Source organism: Bos javanicus, chromosome 5, assembly GCF_032452875.1.
Source record: "Bos javanicus breed banteng chromosome 5, ARS-OSU_banteng_1.0, whole genome shotgun sequence".
Lineage (NCBI taxonomy): Eukaryota > Metazoa > Chordata > Mammalia > Artiodactyla > Bovidae > Bos > Bos javanicus.
In genome coordinates this window covers 6,119,956-6,141,058 of record NC_083872.1, presented here as the reverse complement: position 1 = coordinate 6,141,058, position 21,103 = coordinate 6,119,956, and the positions used below count along the sequence as shown (strand labels likewise).

At 42.4% G+C, this 21,103-nt stretch overlaps 1 protein-coding gene and 1 pseudogene across 4 annotated transcripts in view; one reads left to right on the top strand and one right to left on the bottom strand.

The window, feature by feature from the left end:
- Positions 1–4,733: 4,733 nt before the first annotated feature.
- The window catches only part of NAP1L1 (nucleosome assembly protein 1 like 1), a 38,572-nt gene continuing 22,202 nt past the window's right edge, over positions 4,734–21,103 (top strand). For 3 of the 4 annotated variants that reach the window (XM_061415559.1, XM_061415557.1, XM_061415558.1), the window contains exons 1-2: positions 4,734–4,823; positions 18,987–19,023. In XM_061415559.1, coding sequence (XP_061271543.1) covers positions 19,007–19,023 — 17 coding nt within the window. In that variant the 5' untranslated portion in view covers positions 4,734–4,823; positions 18,987–19,006. Of the gene's footprint in view, positions 4,824–18,986; positions 19,024–21,103 lie in introns of those variants that run through there. The other variant, XM_061415555.1, reaches the window with a different exon arrangement.
- LOC133248638 (putative elongation factor 1-alpha-like 3) lies at positions 14,723–16,553 on the bottom strand (annotated as a pseudogene).

Here is a 21,103-nt window from a genome sequence, read left to right as displayed (position 1 = left end):
AGTCAAGGCTATGGTTTTTCCAGTGGTCATGTATGGATGTGAGAGTTGGACTGTGAAGAAGGCTGAGCACCAAAGAATTGATGCTTTTGAACCGTGGTGTTGGAGAAGACTCTTGAGAGTCCTTTGGACTGCAAGGAGATCCAACCAGTCCATTCTGAAGGAGATCAGCCCTGGGATTTCTTTGGAAGGAATGATGCTAAAGCTGAAACTCCAGTACTTTGGACACCTCATGTGAACAGTTGACTCATTGGAAAAGACTCTGATGCTTGGAGTGATTGGGAGCAAGAGGAGAAGAGGATGACAGAGGATGAGATCGCTGGATGGCATCACTGACTTGATGGACATGAGTCTGAGTGAACTCCGGGAGTTGGTGATGGACAGGGAGGCCTGGCATGCTGCAATTCATGGGGTCGCAAAGAGTTGGACACGACTGATCGACTGATCTGATCTGATGGCTGGAAAAATAGGATGATTCTGCGTGGGATGGGCTTTGTAGGGCTTATGTTGTCATGTAGACATCAAAGAGCCATTAAAGGTTTTATTAAAAAGTTGACTTTATTAGATTTGTATTTTAGAACCATAACTTTGGCATTTAGGCCAGAGGGGGATGAGAATGGTAATAAAGAGACCAAGTGGAAGTCTATTACATATAATTCAGGTAAGAAATATTGAACACAGACATGGCCTGTTTTCTCACTAAGTTGTCCATTTGTGAGAAACAAGGAAAAAAGTGAAATCTGGGAAAACAGAACTTTATTTAGCATGTGAGTTAAAAAAGAAGAAGATGAAAAAAAAAAAAAAAGAATCAAAGAGCAACATAAGGTACCCTTGCAGTGAAGGAATCTTGCCTGATGTGATACAGAAACTTACACATAATAACACTGTGTACATCTAAATACACACAAGTGGATTGAAGTAAAACTGGGGAAATCTGAATAAGACTATGGATTGTTGTTACCTTTGTGGTGAACTGGGTAAAGTTTACATGGATTCTTTTATACAATTGTGAGTTAATCTACAACTACTTCAATGGTTAAGCCTCTGAGCTTCCAATGCGGGGGCCTGGCTTTGATTCCAGCTCGGGGAACTAAAAATCCCATACGTCACCTGGTGCAGTCAAAAAAAAAAAAAGCAAAATAAAGATGTTTTCAACCACTCTCCTCTGCAAAAACCTATTAATCCTCTTTTGGATGTAGAGGGGAGATTCAAGGCAACTTTTCCACAATTGCTTACTGAAATTTTGGTTGATTTTATGTTGTAGTTATATAATAATTTGGAAAAAAAGAAAACCAGATTCAAAATTAAGATAAGGTACTAAAATGTGCAGTTTTTAGATAATTATGATTGGTGCCATTACATATTTTATATATTGATTGTGAGGACAGAAAATAAACATTCATTGAGTGCTTAAATGCAATCATTGCTCTGGGGTAGGGGCTTACATACAGTTTCTATTTGATGCTGTCAAAGTGGCAAATTTTATTAGAATTATTCATACACTTCTCAGATAGGGAAGCCTAAGGGTCAGTATGTGTAAGTACTTTTGAGAAGTCACAGTCTTAGGATGAAGCTAAGCCTGTCTTTCAAACCTGTGTACTGTCCTATGACTTAGGGACAGTTCCAGACACAAGACGTTTAAGATAGCAGCTCTGTCACTGATTTGTCTGGTTGAGCTCTACAGTATCTATATCCAATATTTAGAAATGTGGAATATAGTACTTTTCTAGTGTGGATTATTTCAGCTCAGGAAAATATGTTTTCAAATTTGTGACAAGATAGCTTTGATAAAATATTTACCCAAAAAAATGGAGTCGAATATGATTAGACTTCAGGATAGTTCCTTCAACCTTTAAACAAAACAAAACCTCAGTAAGAAGTTTATAATGTTTAATTTTTATGGAATGTTTACTATCCATCAGGTGCCAGGTCAAGCAACTTACATGCTGCTTAACATTTCACAATAAAATAGGCATAAAATGGGCTATGTGACTTCAAAGCCACACTTCCAACCCACTGGGCTACAATGCTGTAAGCATCCGTCAGATGAAAATAACGGGGAATGAAGAAAAAAGAAACTCTAATAAAAAGTTTTGCATGATCCAAAATTACTGACCAGAGCCACCATTTATTGTAAATAAATTACATGAGTTTACTACATTGTGTGATTCCGGGGCCTAAGGGGGTCGAAGCCATGTGAAAAGCTCAGTGGTTTATCAGATCACAAAGAGTCGGATAGGACTGACTGAACCGAATTGATGCTCAGATCAGTCATCTTCTACTCCTTTACGTCTTTTTATTTTCTCCACAGCTCTTTCACTTACTAATATGTAAAAGTATTTCATTGCTTGTCTATCACTTGCCCCATCTCACCAGAACACAAGTTCAATAAAATTAAGAATCATGTCTTTCTTGTTCAATGCTGTATTTCCAGTGTCTCAAGGTGTTCCTGAGAAACATTTGCTGAATGACTGCCTAAATGATTGCCCTTCTCTGGGCTTAAATGGTAGAGGTTTAGATTTACAAACTGTGGTTCAAAGGATCACATTAGCAATCTATTAGCGTTTCATTTCTTTTCTTTCTTTTTTTTTTTTTTTTAGCATTTCATGTCTTAAATTGGCTAGGATAAGTGAAAGAAAAGGGAGGAGGAAACTGGAGGAAGGAGCTGGAGAAAAGGGAAAAGAGAGAATATAAACTGGTGATGATAATCCTTTGAATAGGGGGTGGGAGTTGTCAGGAATTAGGAAGTGTCAGAAATTAGGAGCCTTAGATCAGTGGCTGAAATTGGTGGGATTCCCAAGAGTGGGATGGAAGCCATCATGAAGGCTAATTTCAATTTGGTCTCAGATAGTCAAACCACAAAAGGTTATGCAAAGGAGGTACAAGTTATTTAGCTTTGATTAGACTGCACTGGGGCTTCCCTCGGGTCTCAGACAGTAAAGAATCTGCCTGCAATGTGGGATACCTGGGTTCGATCCCTGGGTTGGGAAGATCCCCTGGAGAAGGGAATCGCTACCCACTCCAGGACTCACGGGATCGCAGAGTCGGACATGACTGAACGAATTTCACTTCAGCCTGCATTGCTCTTGAGGCTGCCAGAGAAGTCAGTGCCAAGGGTACTGACATACTGGGCGCTGGTCTACCTATCTTGTATATTGGAAATTCTTCTTGAGGAGTCATTACTGATGTTACTATGATCCTTGTGAGTTTTACATCATGGTCGAGTAGAATGTCAATGAAGACAAACGGTTGAGAAATCAAAAGAATCACATGTGAAGAACCAAAATGAATGGATAAACTGAGGCATCTGTAGCATAGAGTGGGAAAGACAACTAGTTTCAGTGAGGTTGGGAGCGCTGAGGAAAAAACCTGTATCCTCTAAAGTGGAACTGGGTTAGTTACAATAGACGACTCTAAGTAGTTGGAAGTTTCAAGGACTACAACAGAGAAGAGTTGTTAAAGTTTTTAATCTCAAGGACCCTTTATAGTCTTAAAAATTTAGGAGTCCAAAGATGTTTTATGTGCATTAAAGATAACTATATCGTATTTGAAATTAAGAAGAGTAGTTATTATTTCATTTTAAACAATAAACCGATTAAATGTTAACAGAGAACAATATTTTATATGAAAAGTAACTACTTTCCAAAATAAAAAAATTGAGCAGAGTGATTTTATGTTTTTGCAATCTCTTTAATGTCTGGTTGAACAGCAGATGACGGGGATTCTAATATTTGCTTCTGTTTTCAGTGTTTCCATATCACATGTCATGTAGCCTCTGGAAAATTCCACTGTGTAATTATGACAGAATGAGTGTCAAAGCAAATAACATTTTAGAATTATTATGGAAATACTTTGACTTCCCCCTTGAAAGAGTACTGGAACCCTCCGACCACACTTTAAGAACCACTGTCTTAAGAGTTAGTATTAGTCAATCCAGCTTCAATTGAAAATAGCCATGAGGTTGGATTTACTTTTTCAAAATGAGGAAACAACACTGTCCTCATTATAAAGCGTCCAGACCATACACGAACATGCCATTTTCATCCATCAAACATACGAAAGCAGAAATGAGGGATTGCAAGTCACGTAAGAGGATGGAGAAGTTGGAATGAAGAGCATCCCCGGAAGCCACGGTAAACCACTGAGTTAGGAAAAGCAAAACCGGCAAAAGACGCCACCGAGGCGGTTAGGAGGAAAGAACTGTTGTTCTTACGGTAAAAAATGGGCGGGGAGAGGAAACGGTTATCCGGGATCCTAGAGTTTGTAGGAATTAGGCCCCGACACGGTAGGAAACTAAGGAGCGCTCGCTGTCCGGATGCGGCAAGGCAGGACCCGGAGGTTGGCCTCCCGCCCTCATCCTTCCCGGTACCAGGCCGGGGTGGGAAGTTGGGGGAGGCGGGGGCCGAGGTGGGCCGTGAGCGAGGCTGGGGTCAGGGCCGTACCCCGGAACGGAAGGGGCGACGAGTTCCTTTCTTGCTAAGAGCGTAGAAAAGAGATGGCTGGAGGCGTCGTAGGGGGCGGAGGCGGGAACCCAAGTCTGGCGCTGCGAGTTTGGAGGTCGCCGGGGGAAAGGAGGAAGGTTCCGTTGCTAGGCGACCGGTCCTGGCCCCGCCTCCCAGTCGCGTCGCTAGGAGACGGGGAGGCCGGGGGGCGGGCGGCGGAGCCAGCCCTGCGTGCTGACGCTGATTGTATATGAGCGCGAGCGGCGGGCTCTCGGGTCTTTTTTAGCGCCATCTGCTCGCGGCGCCGCCTCCTGCTCCTCCCGCCGCCGCCCTGAGTCACTGCCTGCGCAGCTCGGGCCGCTCGGCTCCCCGCGCTCGCCACCGGTAACGGGCTGGGGCCCGACGGAGAAGGGAGGGACGTGGAGGCCCCGGGCGGCCCGCGTGAGCGGAGGGGTGAGGGGGCTGGGGACGGCGAGCGGGGCCTCCGGGGCCGTCCGCGGAGGCCGGAGCCCGAGCCGCTGTGGGAGCTGTGACCCCGCCGGCGGAGAGGGCCCGCGGCTCGGCCGATGCTTCCCGGGAGAGCCGACCGGGAGGCGCGTGGGGCGGGGGAGCGTCGGCGCGGCCCGGGAGGGTCCGCCCCGGGGCCCTCTGAGCCCCGTTGGCCTCTCCGCGCCCGCGAGGGCGCGGCCCCGGCGAAGCCCTGGCGCCCGGAGCGGGGAGGCGGCCGTGCCGCTGGGAGCCGGGAGGCGCCCGGGGCGCAGGCCGAGTCGGGGTCTGCAGCCCACCGTCGCCGCGACGCCCACTCCCTGGAGGGGAGGCCGCGGGGGGAGAGAAGGAGCCGCGGAGGCTGCGAATTCCGACGAGAGGGAGGGGCTGCGCGGGGACCAGGCCCCGGGGCGGGGAGGGGCGAGGAGGCGGCGAGGCTCCGGGCTGCCCGCCCCCGGGAGGTGGCGACCCGGCCGGGAGGGGAACCCCCGCGGCTTCCCGCTGCACGTGGCCGGGGCCCAGGCGCGGGTGCAGACCCCCTTCTGGTAGCCCTCCACTAAAAGTTGAGGAGGTGGTGGGATGCGAGGGTGAGCAGGAAGCCAACCAGTCCAGCTCTTGGGTTTGCAACTCTTCTCTGCTTCTCGTTCATCTTAATCTTTTTAGGTACCGCAAGAAAGAGTGAATGTTAGTTGATGGATGAAGGAGCGGGGCCTTCACTGCTAGGATTTTTAAGAATTATCGCGTGTAAAGCACTTACGTTAGCTGTTGTTAACAAGAGATTCTTTTGTGTCCTCTCAAGTACAAATTAGAATTAGGATGGGTATCTTGATCAGGGTTTTTTTTATTTGGGAAGCATTGGTCGTAATTAGTCGACTCCTGAACAGTGGAAGTAAATGATTGGGTCTGCAGTGTCTTTTTAATTCGTCGAGGGCGTCTGTTGCTTTCTTACTAGTTCCTTTATTCCCGTTCCCACTGTAAGATACTTAACTAGCTGTTTGGTGTTTAACGTTATGGTGGAGGCGTTATGGGGTGAAATGAGACGCACAAGTAAGCGTATACTGAGCCAGGATTGTAACCTGCTGCCTCATCAGTGCTTCATGCTTTGCCCTCAAAAAAAAAAAGAGGCCGGGAAAGGAGGCGGGGAATGAAGGCCTGTCGGGGAGGGCTGGGTTTTGGGAGGAAGAAAGAGCCGGGCACGTGATGTCCTCAAAGAGCCCCAATTTTATTCTGTTTGATTGTGGGTTCTGTAAGGACTGCATTTTAAAAGCTCACAACTTACACTGCTTATCTGACTTCAGGAGAGCTGAGCTGGAAAACGAAATTTGCCATTTTTGAAAGTAGGTGGCATCAAAAATACTTTTTCAAATTAGTGTTTTAGGTCCTGTTTTGTTGTTAGCTTTAATAACTACTTCTGTACTTACTTTCCTTAGGAAGTAATACACCTTACCTTTGATTGGATAAAGGAAAAGCCTTATATTTAGAATAACTTACTTAAAGCTGACAGGAGGTAAATGAGGTTTACAGTGACCTTGTGGGACTGATGTCTCAGGCTTATTCCGAAGTTGTCTGAGTTCAGATGAGTGGCCCAGATCTAAAATGGGCCTTTTACTTTTTAAAAAGATTGGTCCTTTCATACCAGTCTGAAAATTTTCATAAGTTTTATTTGTTGTAAAGTACCTGTTTTTGATATTGGACCTATTGACAGGGAAAATTGTTAAGCTGATACTAAATGTGACACGATTGTCTTTGTCATCTAACGATTAAAAAAACAAAACCCACACGTGTACCAGAACTAACTTAATCCACAGTGCTATTGCTTGTTTTATTACTTACTCAACTTGCCCATATTGCCTTGAGATGACTGATTCTGAACTCTACCAAATGTATTCAGTACATATCCTTTTGTAGGAAAAGTGGCTAAAAAAGGTAGAATCTGTTTGACTTCAAGGTATGAAGATATCAAAAGTAAACATTGCTTTTCTTTGTTTTCTGCTTGATAATTTGAGATATTAATGAAAGGCAATGAATCCTGATCAATTTAGGAAATAAGGATCAATCTGTTCATACCCTCAAGTCTAATCAAATCTGTAATTGCTTATGTTCTTAGTTGATTCTTTGAGTAAATATTTTAGCTCCTATTTGGACATATATCTTATATCATGAGCCAAACAGGCAAATTGGTTATTTGATATAAATTGTTGAGTGGTTATGAGTGTTCTGAAGAAAAAGAGCTGGAAAGTAGGAGATAGAGGAGTATCTATAACCTCCTTACATGAAGGAATTTGTTAAAATTATGCTAATATTAAGTCCCATTTCGTACTAATTCCATCTGAATAAGTTGGGCAGATGAGCACTGCTGTTTTCACTCATCCTTGTAAGTTACTTAGTACTTGAACTGCAGATCAGTAGACCACATTGCTGGACTTGCCAAGTGGTCTCAGCCCAAAGTTAGTTCTGGTTACCAACTCTGTTTTCTACTGCTACATAGTTTGATATATTTTTACTTGTTCAGAAGTTTTATACATTTTGATTTTTATTGGAAAAGGGGGTCATAATTTTGAAGAGTTTATTAATTACTGTGAAAATATTGTCTCAGATAGAGGGTACAGACGAATACAACAGGCATAAAATAATAGGATTTCTTGCATGATTATTCAGGCAGTGTTTTAAAATTATTCTACATATATATAACTCAGTGCTCCTAGAGATAAGTAGTATCAACATTTAAATGAGGAAACAGGTACAGAGCAGTTAAAGAACTTATTATCCAAGGTTACATAACTGAGAAATGATAGTTTATAATAAGGATTTTATATTGGTTTAAAGGACGTTCCCTTGACTTAATTGTTGTACTATACAGTATATAGGGCTTCTCTCAGCTCAGTTGGTAAAGAATCCGCCTGCAATGCAGGAGACCTGGGTTCGATTCCTGGGTCGGAAAGATCCCCTAGAGAAAGGGATAGGCTACCCGCTCCAGTATTCTTGGGCTTCCTTTGTGGCTCAGCTGCTGAAGAATCTGCCTGCAATGTGGGAGACGTGGGCTCGATCCCTGTATTGGGAATATCCCCTGGAGAAGGGAAGGGCTACCCACTCCAGTGTTCTGGCCTATACAGTCCGTGGGGTCGCAAAGAGTTGGACACGACTGAGCGACTTTCACTTCACTTTATAGTATGTATCTGCTTAGAATTTAAAAGCACTCTTTCTTGGGTTCCACTGGGCTTCCAAGGACAGTTAAAGCACTTATAGTCATGAAGATTTCTTCCAATATATGTCTGATATTGTGAATACCTTGTAGTTTTGTTAATTTTCACCAGATTATCAGTCCATGTGTGTTTCTCTGCTGTTTGGTCAGATGGTACTATAGATAATGCGATTACTTGAACAGAAGTACCCACCGAAACTGTTGGTAGAACAGCAGTGTCCAAAATACAGGTTTGTTTAAAATGCATTCAGCTTGAGGTAGGTCTCAGGTAAAGGGAAATTCTTTTTTTGGGGTTTTACTGGTTCCCTTGAACCTTTTTGCTTTAAAACGTGTGTGTCCGTGCGCACTCAGTATCGGGCTCGGTTCCTCTCTAGAATTTTCCAAGCAGGAATACTGGAGTGGGTTGCCATTTTCTCCTCCAAGGGATCTTCCCCACCCAGGGATTGAACCCAAGTCTCTTCTGTCTCCTGCATTGGCAGGTGGATCAGTTACCACCGTGGGCTTCCCCGGTGGCTCTCAGACAGTAAAGAATATGTCTGCAATGCAGGAGACCTTGGTTTGATCCCTGGGTTGGGGAGATCCCCTGGAGAAGGGAAAGGCTACCCATTCCAGTACTTTTGACTGGAGAATTCCATGGACAGAAGCACGCTACAGTCCATGGGGTCACAAAGAGTTGGACACAGCTGAACAACTAACACTTGTTGTAGTTTTCTTTTTGTTATCCTTTAAAACTTTTAAAACTTTACTTTAAATTTTTGATTGTGCTGTGAGGCTTGTGGGATCTTCGTTTCTCAACCAGAGGTGGAACCCAAGCCCTCACAATGAAAGTGTAGTGTTCTAACCATTGGATTGCCAGAGAATACCCCCAATATGTAGTTTTTAATGATTGGCTATTTCACTGTGAAGCAGCTATTTTCTATAAAGGAATATAACTAGGTTATATAATCTGTGTAGTGGGTGATAGGGTTTGGCTTTTGTAATAGTGGAATCGGCATGGGTATTGGAAGTCAGATTTTAATTCCTAGTGTTTTCATTTGTGTGTGGCTGAGCAAGTTGCTTACCGTTTTATCTGCAAATAAGAGGAAAGTCTGTAAGTCTTACAGAGTAAGCTCTGTAAATGTTACTTTTCTTTCCTTCTCGTTGGAAATAAGAACAGAATCAAGTATACTGGAATGGTAGATCATTTGATTTCTGGACGTCTAGCTTTTACATAACCACAAAATAATCAGCTAACGATCTGATTGAATCACTCATTTCCACCTCTTTCTCCATTGGAAGATTTTCTTCATGTTCAGGTTTTCTGGTTAAGATTTGCCTTCAGTCTTGTTATGAACCCTGTCTTTACATTGAGATCTGTAACACTGAGTACTGGATTGAACTTTTTATTGTAAATGTTAATCCTTAGGAATGTTTCTCCTTTAAATCTTTTTTTTTTTCCAATGTTAGTACAATGATACCAGCTTTTGGTTAAGGATTGTATTTTACCTTGAAGCTGTTTGTATTCTTGTTACAGATGTGTTTCTTATAAGTTGGATGCAGTTGAATTTTCTTTAATCTGATAGTTCTAAAAGGGAGCCTTTAGTTGATTTATGTAATCACTATGATAAGGTTTAATTTTAATTTGTGTGTGTGTGTGCTTTTTATTTGTCCAACCTGTTTTTCTTTTAGATTGATGTAAAAATAAGTATAGCTTCCCCAGTGGCTCAGTGGTAAAGAATCTGCCTGTAGTGCAGAAGTTTTGGGTTTCATCCCTGAGTCGGGAACCCACTGCAGTATTCTTGCCTGGAAAATCCCATGGACAGGATCCTGGTGGGCTCCAGTCTATGGGATCACAAGAGTGATCTGTTTCCAAACTTTTGGGGTCACCCTAGAAATTACAACGTGTTTATTTAAGAACAGTAGAGTAATCCATTTCCTCCCCACTTATTCTCAGTGCTGACTTATTATTATGGTAGTTTAAATTTGACACATTACACAGGGGTAATATTTCTTTTAAAATATTTATTTTGATAGTATGCTAATCTCCTTATTTCCTCTCATTTCTTGTGTCTTTAGACCTTCTCTTTGGGATCACTTGACTTATGCCTGAAAAATATACTTACAGAATTTATTAATGAGAGTGCTGGAGATATTTTAGCCTGAAAGTACCTGTTTTACCTTCTCAAAGGATATTTTGGTTGGGTGTAGTAGTCTAAGATCCTTAGTTACTTTCAGCACATTGAGCACACAGACCGTTCCGTCGTCTTTTGGTGTCTGTTGAAGAGAAGACGGCTGTCAGTCTTTTATGCGTTTGACGTTAATCTGAGTCTTTTTTCTGAGTCCTTTTGAGGGGACTTCTGTCTCGTCTTGGATTTTCACTCAAGCATCTTAAGTGTGGGTTTTTTATTTTGCTAACTGGAATTTATAGACTTGTCTTCCATTAGTTCTGGAAAATAACTTGGCTATTTATTTCTTCAAATATTCTGTCCATTCTCTCTTCTACTCCTAGACCGTTTGTTAAATCTTTGTTAGACTTCATTGTATCCTAAAATGTCTTTTCCATAGTTTTTATTCTCTAGTCTCTGCCATACTTCAGAAGATTTCTTCTAAGCTCACTTTCAAACCGCTTAATTCTCTCTCCAGCTGTGTTTGGTTTACTGTTAAACCTGCCCATTTAGTTTTTTTTTTTTCTGTTATTTGCTTTTTTTTTTTTCTGTTTTTGCTTTCTGTTGTTTTTATTTCTGGAAATTCTGTTCTTTGCCAGGTTTGCTCTTTTCACCTTTAGTAAATGAGTTTCTTATAGATACTGCTGCAGACACATATTTTCAAACTTAAAAGGCATGGTTGTTTTTTGTGTGTGTGTGGTCTTTTAGACAGTATTGAGGTCTTCCATAGGGTTGACGTCTGTTGCTCTCCGTCACCCCTGTTCTTGCAGATGACTTTATGAACTTCGTAAGGTCTAGCGTGGTGCTCTCACTTACATCTGGTTATGCAGGTGCCTGGGAGTGCTGATGATGGCTCTCAGCTCACAGCTTGAAGTTCGGGGCACAAGGCTGATGAGGTGGATTGGGGTTTTGTCCTGGAGAACTCGTTTATTATCTCTGAGAACATAGCGCTTTGAGGTTTCTGCTTAATTTGGGAAGGTTGCTCTAAAGATTCCCTACCTTGGTAAGTCCAGGGCTTTCGGTTTCCGCAGACCGTTCGCATCTGAGGTTGGCAGGTTTCCCTCTGGGCAGAAGTAGTTTACTTATCCTTTTCCTTCCTGTTTTGCCTTCAGTTTGGGGTTAGTAATTTCTTATTATCTTTCTTTTTTAAACAAATATTTGATTCTGTACTTTTAATTAATTTTCATTAGTAGAGTTGGTCTGCATAATCTAGCTTGTCACTTCCAGGAATGGAAAGTCTTCAGATCTCTTAGAAAGCAAATTCATGTCTGATAAGTAAAAATCTCACTGATTTTACTTAAAGTTGTTGACTTGCAGTTAAAAAAAAATCTGTAGATACTAAACTAAACTTGTGTTTTTTGATGTGATCTGATTGCCTGAGACCACCTGTCTCAGAACCTGGTTTCTTATTTAGAATTTTTTTTTTTTTTGCATCTACTCTCTCAGACATGTTAGTTTTGAATCTGGGTATGGGAATTGGTCCATTATTTTTATTTTTTTAGATTTGTTTGTAATTTTAGATTTATGGGAAAGTTGTAGAGATAGCTTAGAGTTCCCATTTGCCCTTTACCCAATTTTCCCTAATGTTAATATCCTACATTACCAGGGTGCATTTACTGGTCAGTCTGTACATTAATCAGAACTGAAAGAATCTGATTTTAGCCATCATGCCAGCTAATTGTTTTGCGAAGGATAGTTCAAAATGGACAGATTGAAAGAAACTCTGTGTTTGTTGAGTATTAATTAGATATCAAACAGATCTTTTACATGAATTTGCTTCTTAATAAGAGAAACCAATGAAGGAACCATTTTCTTCTGTGTTGAAGATGAAATAAGGCCAGAAGTTGTTTGCCTGAGCTAAATTCCCACAAAGCTGGTGTTAGCCCAAATGGTCTGACTTCAAAACTAGGCGTTGTTGTGTGCGCGCCCAGTTGTGTCTGGCTCTTTGCGGCCCTGTGGCAGGCTGCAGCCAGGCTTCTCTGGCCATGGGGTTCTCCAGGCAAGAATTCTGGAGTGGGTTGCCATCTCCAAGAGATCCTCCAGCCCAGGGACTGAACTCATGTCTCCTGCATTGCAGGCAGATTCTTTACCACTGAGCCATCAGAGAAGCATACTTTAAAAAATAGAAGTGTATATGACCAAGAAATCTATTACTTTAGCCGGAACGGGCAGATTGGAGAGGGCATCTCTGAGGAAATGAATTGCCCTCCTGTTCTATCTTGAATCTCTGTAAGAGATTTGAATAAGAGTTTGAATTCTGAATATAATGGTAGCAAAGTGGACGCTGAGGAACAGTGTAGCCAGTCTTCCGTGAACATGTTAGAATGTTATAAAATTTTGAATTTAGAAATTTTGGGTGTTTCTTTTTGTTTCATACTTTTTGATAATTGTTGGATTTAGTAGACTATATATTCAAGGGAGCAAATTCTAAACTGTTAGTAAATAGTATCTGTATAGGAAAACCTAATAATGCAGTATGAAAGGTAAGCTCTCATTTACTTCTAGTCTTTTCTCTCTCATACACACCTGCTGTTAGGTTTCTGGTGTATTTTTCTAGAAATGTCTTATTCATAAGAAAGTATGTGGATGAGAATGGATATTCGTATACACTCAGGTTGCGTTTTACTCCTGCTTTGTTGCTCTTTCCGTATCAACTCAGATCTGCATCTTTTTTTTTCTTTTTTTAAAAATTATTTTACTTTTGGCTCTGCTGGCTGTGCAGGCTTTTCCTGTGTGGGCTTCTCGGTGTCGTGGCTTTGGTTGTGGAGCAAGGGCACTGCGGTGTGCGGGGTTCAGTAGCTGCAGCTTGTGGGGTCTTCCCGGATCAGGGATCGGACCCGTCTCCTGAGCTGGCAGGTAGACTCCTCACCACTGAGCTTCCAGGGAAGTCTTGCTTTTTCTTCTTCTGTTGTTGTTGTTTTTAATTGCAAAGCATTCCATCGCATGCACATTCCACACTAGTGGTTTAATTTTGCTAAGTAACTGTAGCTGCCATATATGTGTCTGTGTGTATATATATATATAAACTTTGTATACTACTCTGAAGGATACAGTGCAGTGATTGGAAAAAGCAGATATAATCCCTGGAATCATGAATGTTATGGTCTGGTCACTGGTGGAAGACAGACCTTAGTCAAATAAACACAATAATCTATAATTACAAACTGGAGATATCTTATGATGGAAAGAAATGGGGCTTTATAAGAGTGTGTACAACCAAGAAATCTTACTTAGCCAAGATGTACAGATTGGAGAAGGCATCTCTGAAGGAGTCAATGCCAGTCTGTTTTGTCTTGAAGAAGTAAAACTTTGAGCGGACAGTCAAAGAATATGTAGGACTTGGATTTTAGAAGAACCTATTAGACAAACGTGACACGTGTACAGGCACTTAGATCCTTTACTTCTGTTTTTTCAGGGTAGGTTCTCACAAATTGAATAACCAAGTCTGGAGATGGACATGTTTAAGGTGTTTGTTATTCCCATAGCCAAATTGCTCTCCAGAAAGATAACAGTTTATGGAATTCCCTGGCGACACAGTGGTTAAGAATCTGCCTGCCAATTCAGGGGACATGGGTTTGCTCCCTGGTCCAGGAGGATTCTACAGGCCTGGATCAACTCAACCCACCCGCCACGACTGCTAGAGCCAAAACAAGAGAATAGCCCCCACTCATCACAACTAGAGAAAGCCTGTGTGCAGCAGGGAAGACCCAGCACAGCCAGAAATAAATAAAGGAAAGAAAATAGTTTCTATAAACGGTAGCCATATTTAAGAATGCATATTCACCATAATTTTCCCTGCATTATTGATCTGATAGATCTGAAGCCCACTTGTGTTTCTTTGACTCAATATTTTCGTTATTTTTGAATTAGTATATTCGTAATTTTTTGCTAAGTGTTTTGTTAATGCTGACTTAATTAACCAGCATCGCTAGAGAAATACATCAGTGCTGTTAGAGATTATTTACAGTAAATAGAAAATATTTAAAAATAGAGTAGGTTACAGTAGGAAGAATTATTTCCTTTATAATTGTCTAAAGGATGGATGTTGGATTAGTAATAATGCTCCAAAGGATAGCACTTGACTGCTAAAATCAGAAAGTCAGTTTTTTAAAGTGAAACGTGTATTAAACATATTGATATGAGGAATCAAATCTTGTCACTTTTTGTGAGTGAAAGACTAAGGTTTTGGGACTTCCCTGGTGGTCCAGTGGTTTAGAATCCACTTTGCAATACAAGGGATGTGGGTTTGATCCCTGGTTGTGGAACTGACTCCACGTGCCACGGAGCTCAGAAGCTTGTGCTCTGGAGGCCTGGGCCACAGCTGGGGGTCTTCGCGTGCCGCATGGCCAGCGAAGGCCTGCACGCCATGGCTGAGACCTGGTGCAGCCAGATTAATAAATAAAATGCTTTTTAAAAGATGAAGGTTTTAATTTTTCAAACATTAAAAACTGATTTTAATGTGGGAGTCTATAAGCCTTTTTTTGTTTTGTTCTGATTAAACTTTTTTAATGGGTCTCAAATTCTGTGACAGATTTTTGGTCATTTCTATTAAAAAGTACTGATTTTAAAAGCTAATAACTTAAAACTGCCACATACAAAACTAATGGTTCGCAAAACAGTCTTCTGAAGGTTTTGCAGTGCAGGTACCATTAACTAGACTTTTACCGTAAAAACTTAAATGGCCAGTTGAGACAAACACCACTGATACAGCCTGGGGCGGCCCTACGGGGGTAATGCTCATGCAGCCTTGGGCTCTCTGGGCACACTTGGTGGCCTTGCCAGTCCCAGGTGCCGCCTCTTGTCCGCTGCTTTGATAATACCGCCAGCAACTGCCTGTCTCATGTCACGAGCAGCAAAACAGCCAAGAGGCAGATAGATAGGCCGAGAAACTCTTAACACACATGGCCTTGCCAGGAATCATCTCAGTGATGGCAGCATCACCAGATTTCAAGAATTCGGGGCCACCTTCTAGCTTTTTCCCAGAACACTCGGTCTTCAGTTCAGCATGCTTGCATTAGAGCTGTGTGACAGTCCAGCACTGATTTGGGCCTAGATGGTTCAAGATCGTCACCTGAGCTGTGAAGCCAGCTGCTTCCGTTGGCGGGTCATTTTTGCTGTCACCAGCCACATTGCCACAAAGAACATGTTTGACAGACATGTTCTTGAATCTCACATTGTCCACAGGAGGGCCATTAATCAAAGCATCATGGTGCATTTCAAAAGACTTGTTTCCTTGACTGGAGCAAGGTGACCACATTGCCAGGTTTGAGAATACCAGGCTCTATTTGACCCACAGGGACAGTACCAGTACCAGTACCACCAATTTTGTAGACATCCAGGAAGAGCAAACCCAAGGGCTTATCAGTTGGGCAAGTTGGTGGCAGGATGCAGTCTAGAGCCTCAGGCAGTGTGGTTCAGTGGGCATTGCCATCTTTATGGGTGACTTGGCATCCCTTGAAAGGCATAGTGGCACTTGAGTCCAGCAGTGTTGTCACCATGACAACCAGAAATTGGCACAGATGCTTCTGTGTTGGGATTGTAGCCAATTTTTTTATGGAGGTGCTGACTTCCTTAGCAGTTATCTCTTCTGGCTATAGGGTGGCACAGTGCAGTCCATTTCGTTACCTCCAGTGTAACGAAGGTTCCACACCCAGAGAGGAAGCCAGAAGGGCCTGCTCGTGGGTCTGCCCTTTCTTGGAAATACCAGCTTCAGATTCGCCAGCGCAGGTGCCGGAATGTGCCTGGAGTTGTGTTTTTGATGAACTCTCTGTGTCCTTGGGGCTTCCTTGGTGGCTCAGTGACAAGCTGCTTGCCAGCGGGGGAGCTGTGGGTTTGATTCCTGGGTTGGAAGGGTCCCCTGGAGGAAATGGCCACCTATTTCAATCTTCTTGTTTGGGAAATCCCATGAAAAGGAAAATCCCATCAACAGAGGAGCCCAGTGGGCTGTAGTCCATGGCATCTCAAAAGAGTCTGACACAGCTTAGTGACTGATCAATCACTGTGTCCCAGGGCGTCAGCTAGGTCACAGAGTACTTGCTGGTCTTAAATTGACACAGGGAGATATCACTGGTGATTGATAATCACTCGTGTTAGCTTTCCGATTGTCCTAGACCCAGGCGTACTTGAAAGAGCCCTTTCCCATCTTGGCAGCCTCCGTTTGGACTTTTCAGTGGTTCCCGGCTGAATCCCACAGCGTTTGTAGATCAGGTGGCCAGTAGTGGTAGACTTCTCTGAATCTACATGTTCAGTGACAACAGTGTTGACTTGGGTCTTCTTTCCCATTTTTGCTCAGGTTTAGTGGTGGTTTTTATGACACCTGTGTCCTGGTGGCAAACCTGTTGTGAAAAAACTAAGCTTATTAAAAAAGTAAATCTGCATTACCCATGGCACTCAGCTGTTTTTCAGTCTTCTCTAAGTTAATCCTGATCCTATAGTGTGAAAGAGTGTAGGATATGCTTTGGCCAGTCCAGCATTCAGAAAATGAAGATCATGGCATCCGGTCCCACCACTTCATGGGAAATAGATGGGGAAACAGTGGAAACAGTGTCAGACTTGATTTTTCTGGGCTCCAAAATCACTGCAGATGGTGACTGCAGCCATGAAATTAAAAGACGCTTACTCCTTGGAAGGAAAGTTATGACCAACCTAGATAGCATGTTCAAAAGCAGAGACATTACTTTGCCAACAAAGGTTCGTCTAGTCAAGGCTATGGGTTTTCCTGTGGTCATGTATGGCTGTGAGATTTGGACTGTGAAGAAGGCTGAGTGCCGAAGAATTGATGCTTTTAAACTATGGTGTTGGAGAAGACTCTTGAGAGTCCCTTGGACTGCAAGGAGAGGGATTTCTTTGGAAGGAATGATGCTAAAGCTGAAACTCCAGTACTTCGGCCACCTCATGTGAAGAGTTAACTCATTGGAAAAGACCGATGCTGGGAGGGATTGGGGGCAAGAGGAGAAGGGGACGACGGAGGATGAGATGGCTGGATGGCATCACTGACTGGATGGACGTGAGTCTGGGTGAACTTCGGGAGTTGGTGATGGACAGGGAGGCCTGGCGTGCTGCGATTCATGGGGTCGCAAAGAGTCGGACACGACTGAGCGACTGATCTGATCTGATCTGATCTGAACTGCTTCGTCGCTTAGTCATGTCCCACTCCTCGGACCCTGTGGATGGTAGCCGGCCAGGCTCCTCTGTGGAAGTCTCCAGGCAAGAAGACTGGAGTGGGTTGCCATGGCCTCCTCCAGGGATCTTCCCAACCCAAGTATCAAACGCGGGTCTCCCACATTGCAGGCGGATTAGTTGCCGTCTGAGCCACCAGGGAAGCCCTAATAACCAAGAACATTATGGACAAATGTGCTGACCTACTCAGGGTAAGCTGGAGGCATGGTAGTATTCAGTCATGTGACATTAAGTGCGTTCGAAGGGATGGGGAATGTTTACTTGGTGGATCTGGACCAGAGCTTTATAGCTGCCATTGAATAGTTTAAAGGGCTGACATTTAATAACCAGAATTATTAAACTTAGGGGGAAAAGAAAAGATCTCCAGGGGATCATGAGTGCAGTATGTGGCAGATTTTGGCTTTTAACATGAATTTGATAAAAATAACTTAAAAAATCGAGTGGGTTTGAGAGAAGTAAAGCCTTTTGTCTGTGTGTCGGACTCTTTGCAACCTCAGGGACTGCAGTCCACCAGGCTCCTCCGTCCATGGGATTTTTCAGGCAAGAGTACTGGAGTGGGTTGCCATTTCCTTCTCCAGGAGATCTTCCTGGCGGAGGGATTGAACCCTGGGTCTCCCGCATTGTATGCAGATACTTTACCATTCTAGGCAGATGCTTTACCGCCTGAGCCCCCAGGGAAGTGCATTTGTCCATACAAAGAGGCAAATGCTTATCGCGGCTCTATTTGTAATACCCCCTCCCCCCAAAAGAAAACCCAAGTCTCCATCAGCAGCTGAAAACTTAAACATAGAATAGAATGTATGTTTTCAATGGAATACCACTATACAATAAAAAGTAATGAACTATGTGGTAAGTACTACAACAGATAAATCTCATTCTGGATGGAAGAAGCCAGACCAAGGGGGAAAGTACATACTCTATGATGCCATTTCTATAAAATTCCAGAAAATATAAGCTGTAGTGACAGAAGGCAGAGCAACGCTTGCTTGGGATGGGAGGCAGGAAGGGTAGGAGGGAGGTATTCTAACAAGGCAGGGGTATATTTGTTATCGTGACTTTGATGGTTTCATGGATGTATATATATATATATGTTTTCATCAGAACACCTCAAGAGTACTGGGAGGTACTAAGCAGCCCAAAAATTGACCGTTCATGGTTAAAGGAATTTGAATAAAGACTCTTTGTATTACTCTTTTCCTGTGATTCTAGCACACCTCAGATTCTTTTAGCCAACAGTGCTGCTGTAAAAATCCTTCCCCAGTAGATTCTGAATGCCAAGTAGTAACTTTCCTGTTTTAAGTAGCGTCCTCTGAAGAATTTACTTCAGTGACTAGTGTCAGTGTTCCACCTCCTGGCCCCTGTTTGTTTTTAAACACTTTTAACGGGAGTGTATATATATATACGTGTGTGTGTGTGTGTGTGTGTATAATAGCTTTAGCATGGTATTGATTTAAAGAGCTTTGGTTTCAGATGTTTTTACTGGTTTTAAATAAATTGTATGTTTTCTTTTTTTAACATTGATATTTCTCTCCATAGATATTTGGCATTTGTACAACATGGCAGACATCGACAAGTAAGTGACAGAAAGTTGATTCTTTTTTCAGAGATTTGGCTTCACTGTGTACTGTGTGATTTAATTAACAGCAGTACTAATTATGTATTATGAAAATGTATGGTAATGACTAATGCTTAGTACCTACTATTTTGAAAGTTGGGTACAGTGTATCCAAGACAAAATATAGTATACATAATCATTGTCATAAATATACTAAACCATTTGTCGGTGTTTATTCTTAGGAAAGTGCTGAGCACAATAATGAGTCATAAATATTTGGAGAATTCGTTTTTTACCATTTCTCAAAGATTTTACAACTTGAACTGTAAAGTATCGTACATAAAGATAAGTTTATAAAATTTAATGTGTAGAGTTGAAAGAACAACAGGACACTTGTGTGCAAGTTTTTAAGAATTGCAGCATTACTCTTAGAAGCCCTGTGTGACCCTTCTCATTTGCATCCTCCTCTTCTCTCCAGATATGTCAGTACTATCCTGGCTTTGTCTAGTTCGCTTCTGTTTTTCTGTAGAGCTTCAGCCCCTACAAATTCTTAATCAGTATTTACTTTTGAAACTCTTAAATAGCAGTCACAAACTTAGCTGTGTAAAGAAAAATTGCAATATAGCTGAGAAGTCAAAAGTACGAAAAGGAAGACTGTCTGGGTCATGGTCTGCCTTCAGCTTTCCTGAGTCTTACAAAGGCTTATTTTGAAGAAGTCCCTGGGCAAGGTCATACATCCTGGAACCACAGGTTTACTGATGTCGGCATCTGGCAGGCTTCTGGTGCGGATGGATGTCTTGCGGAAGTATGGTCCAGGAGAATGGGATGAGCGGCACTGTTTGTTGCTATTTGTAATTCCATGGTAGGCTGCCAACTCAAAGGAGTAGGTAAAACAGCCTTTCAGGATGAAGGGGTTATAATGTGATTATCCGCAGCTGTTGTAGGCAGCAGAGCATGGAGGTGGGACGGAGGAGACTTTATTACAAGGGCAGCACGTTCAAGTACGTCTAAGAGTCTGGCCAGTCCTCCCACGCACACTGTTCATCATTAAAAGGAGAGTGGCAGTGTGGGTGTCGCTGAGGAAGGCTCTCAGAATGATGGTCTCCTGAGTCACCCTGCCCGGTGTGGCGTGCTTGACCTTGGCTTCACCGTTGTCATTGTGCGTCTCTTTTATCTTCCTGGGGTTTCTTTTTCTCCTCTCTGGAGTTTGCTATGTCCCATGTTTTCTTTTTTTGTACTTGTGGTTTAGCACCTTGGAAGAGTACGAGGGCAGTGAATTCTTTTGAGATGGCATGACTGAAACGACTGGTGACCTTGTGCTTGATGGTTTGGATATGGCATTCTAATCTGGGAATCACTCTTCTTTAGGATTTTGAAGGCACTGCTCCACTGTCAGCTTGCTTCTAGTGTTGAATTTCAGAGTCGTCATAATTCTTAATCACTTGTATGTGAGACTTTTGAATAAATACAGACATATGTATCTATTTCTGGAAGCTACTCAGGCTTCAGAGTTGACAGTTTTTGACATTGTTAGGTTTTATGCCTCTTGTGTTAGGCATACAGTGGTGGACCCTTTCAGTCTTGCAACTTGGTATCTGTCAGTTCTGGGGCATATGCTTGACTTCCTTTGTTGAATGTCTTCCTGTTTTCTATTTCGGGAGCTTCTCTTATATGTTGGACTGCGTTTTGCTCTAGTTTCTGCCTTTGTCTCTGCTCTTCTTTCTGGACAAAGCAGAAGAAACTATCTTTTAACTCCTGTGTTGAGTTTCTAAATTTCTATTATTTTAGTTTTCAAACATTCCTTTGCTCCCTGTTCCTGTTTTATAGCATCTTCTTATTTGATTGATAATTTCTTTTCTCTGGATACTCATTCCCTTGTATTACCTGTTCAGTCTTAAATTTTCTTTCCCTCTGTTTTGGTCTCAGTGTAGGAGGCTTTCCTCAGATAGGAAGTAATACTTGTTTGCTCATTAAGACTTGGGTGGAGGGAATGCTTAGTTGAAGGATATTTTTTTTTTTTTTAAGTTAATTGGAGAGTTTGAGTGTTGGGGAGGGAAAGACTTACCAATTTAGTATTTAATCAATTTAATACCCATCA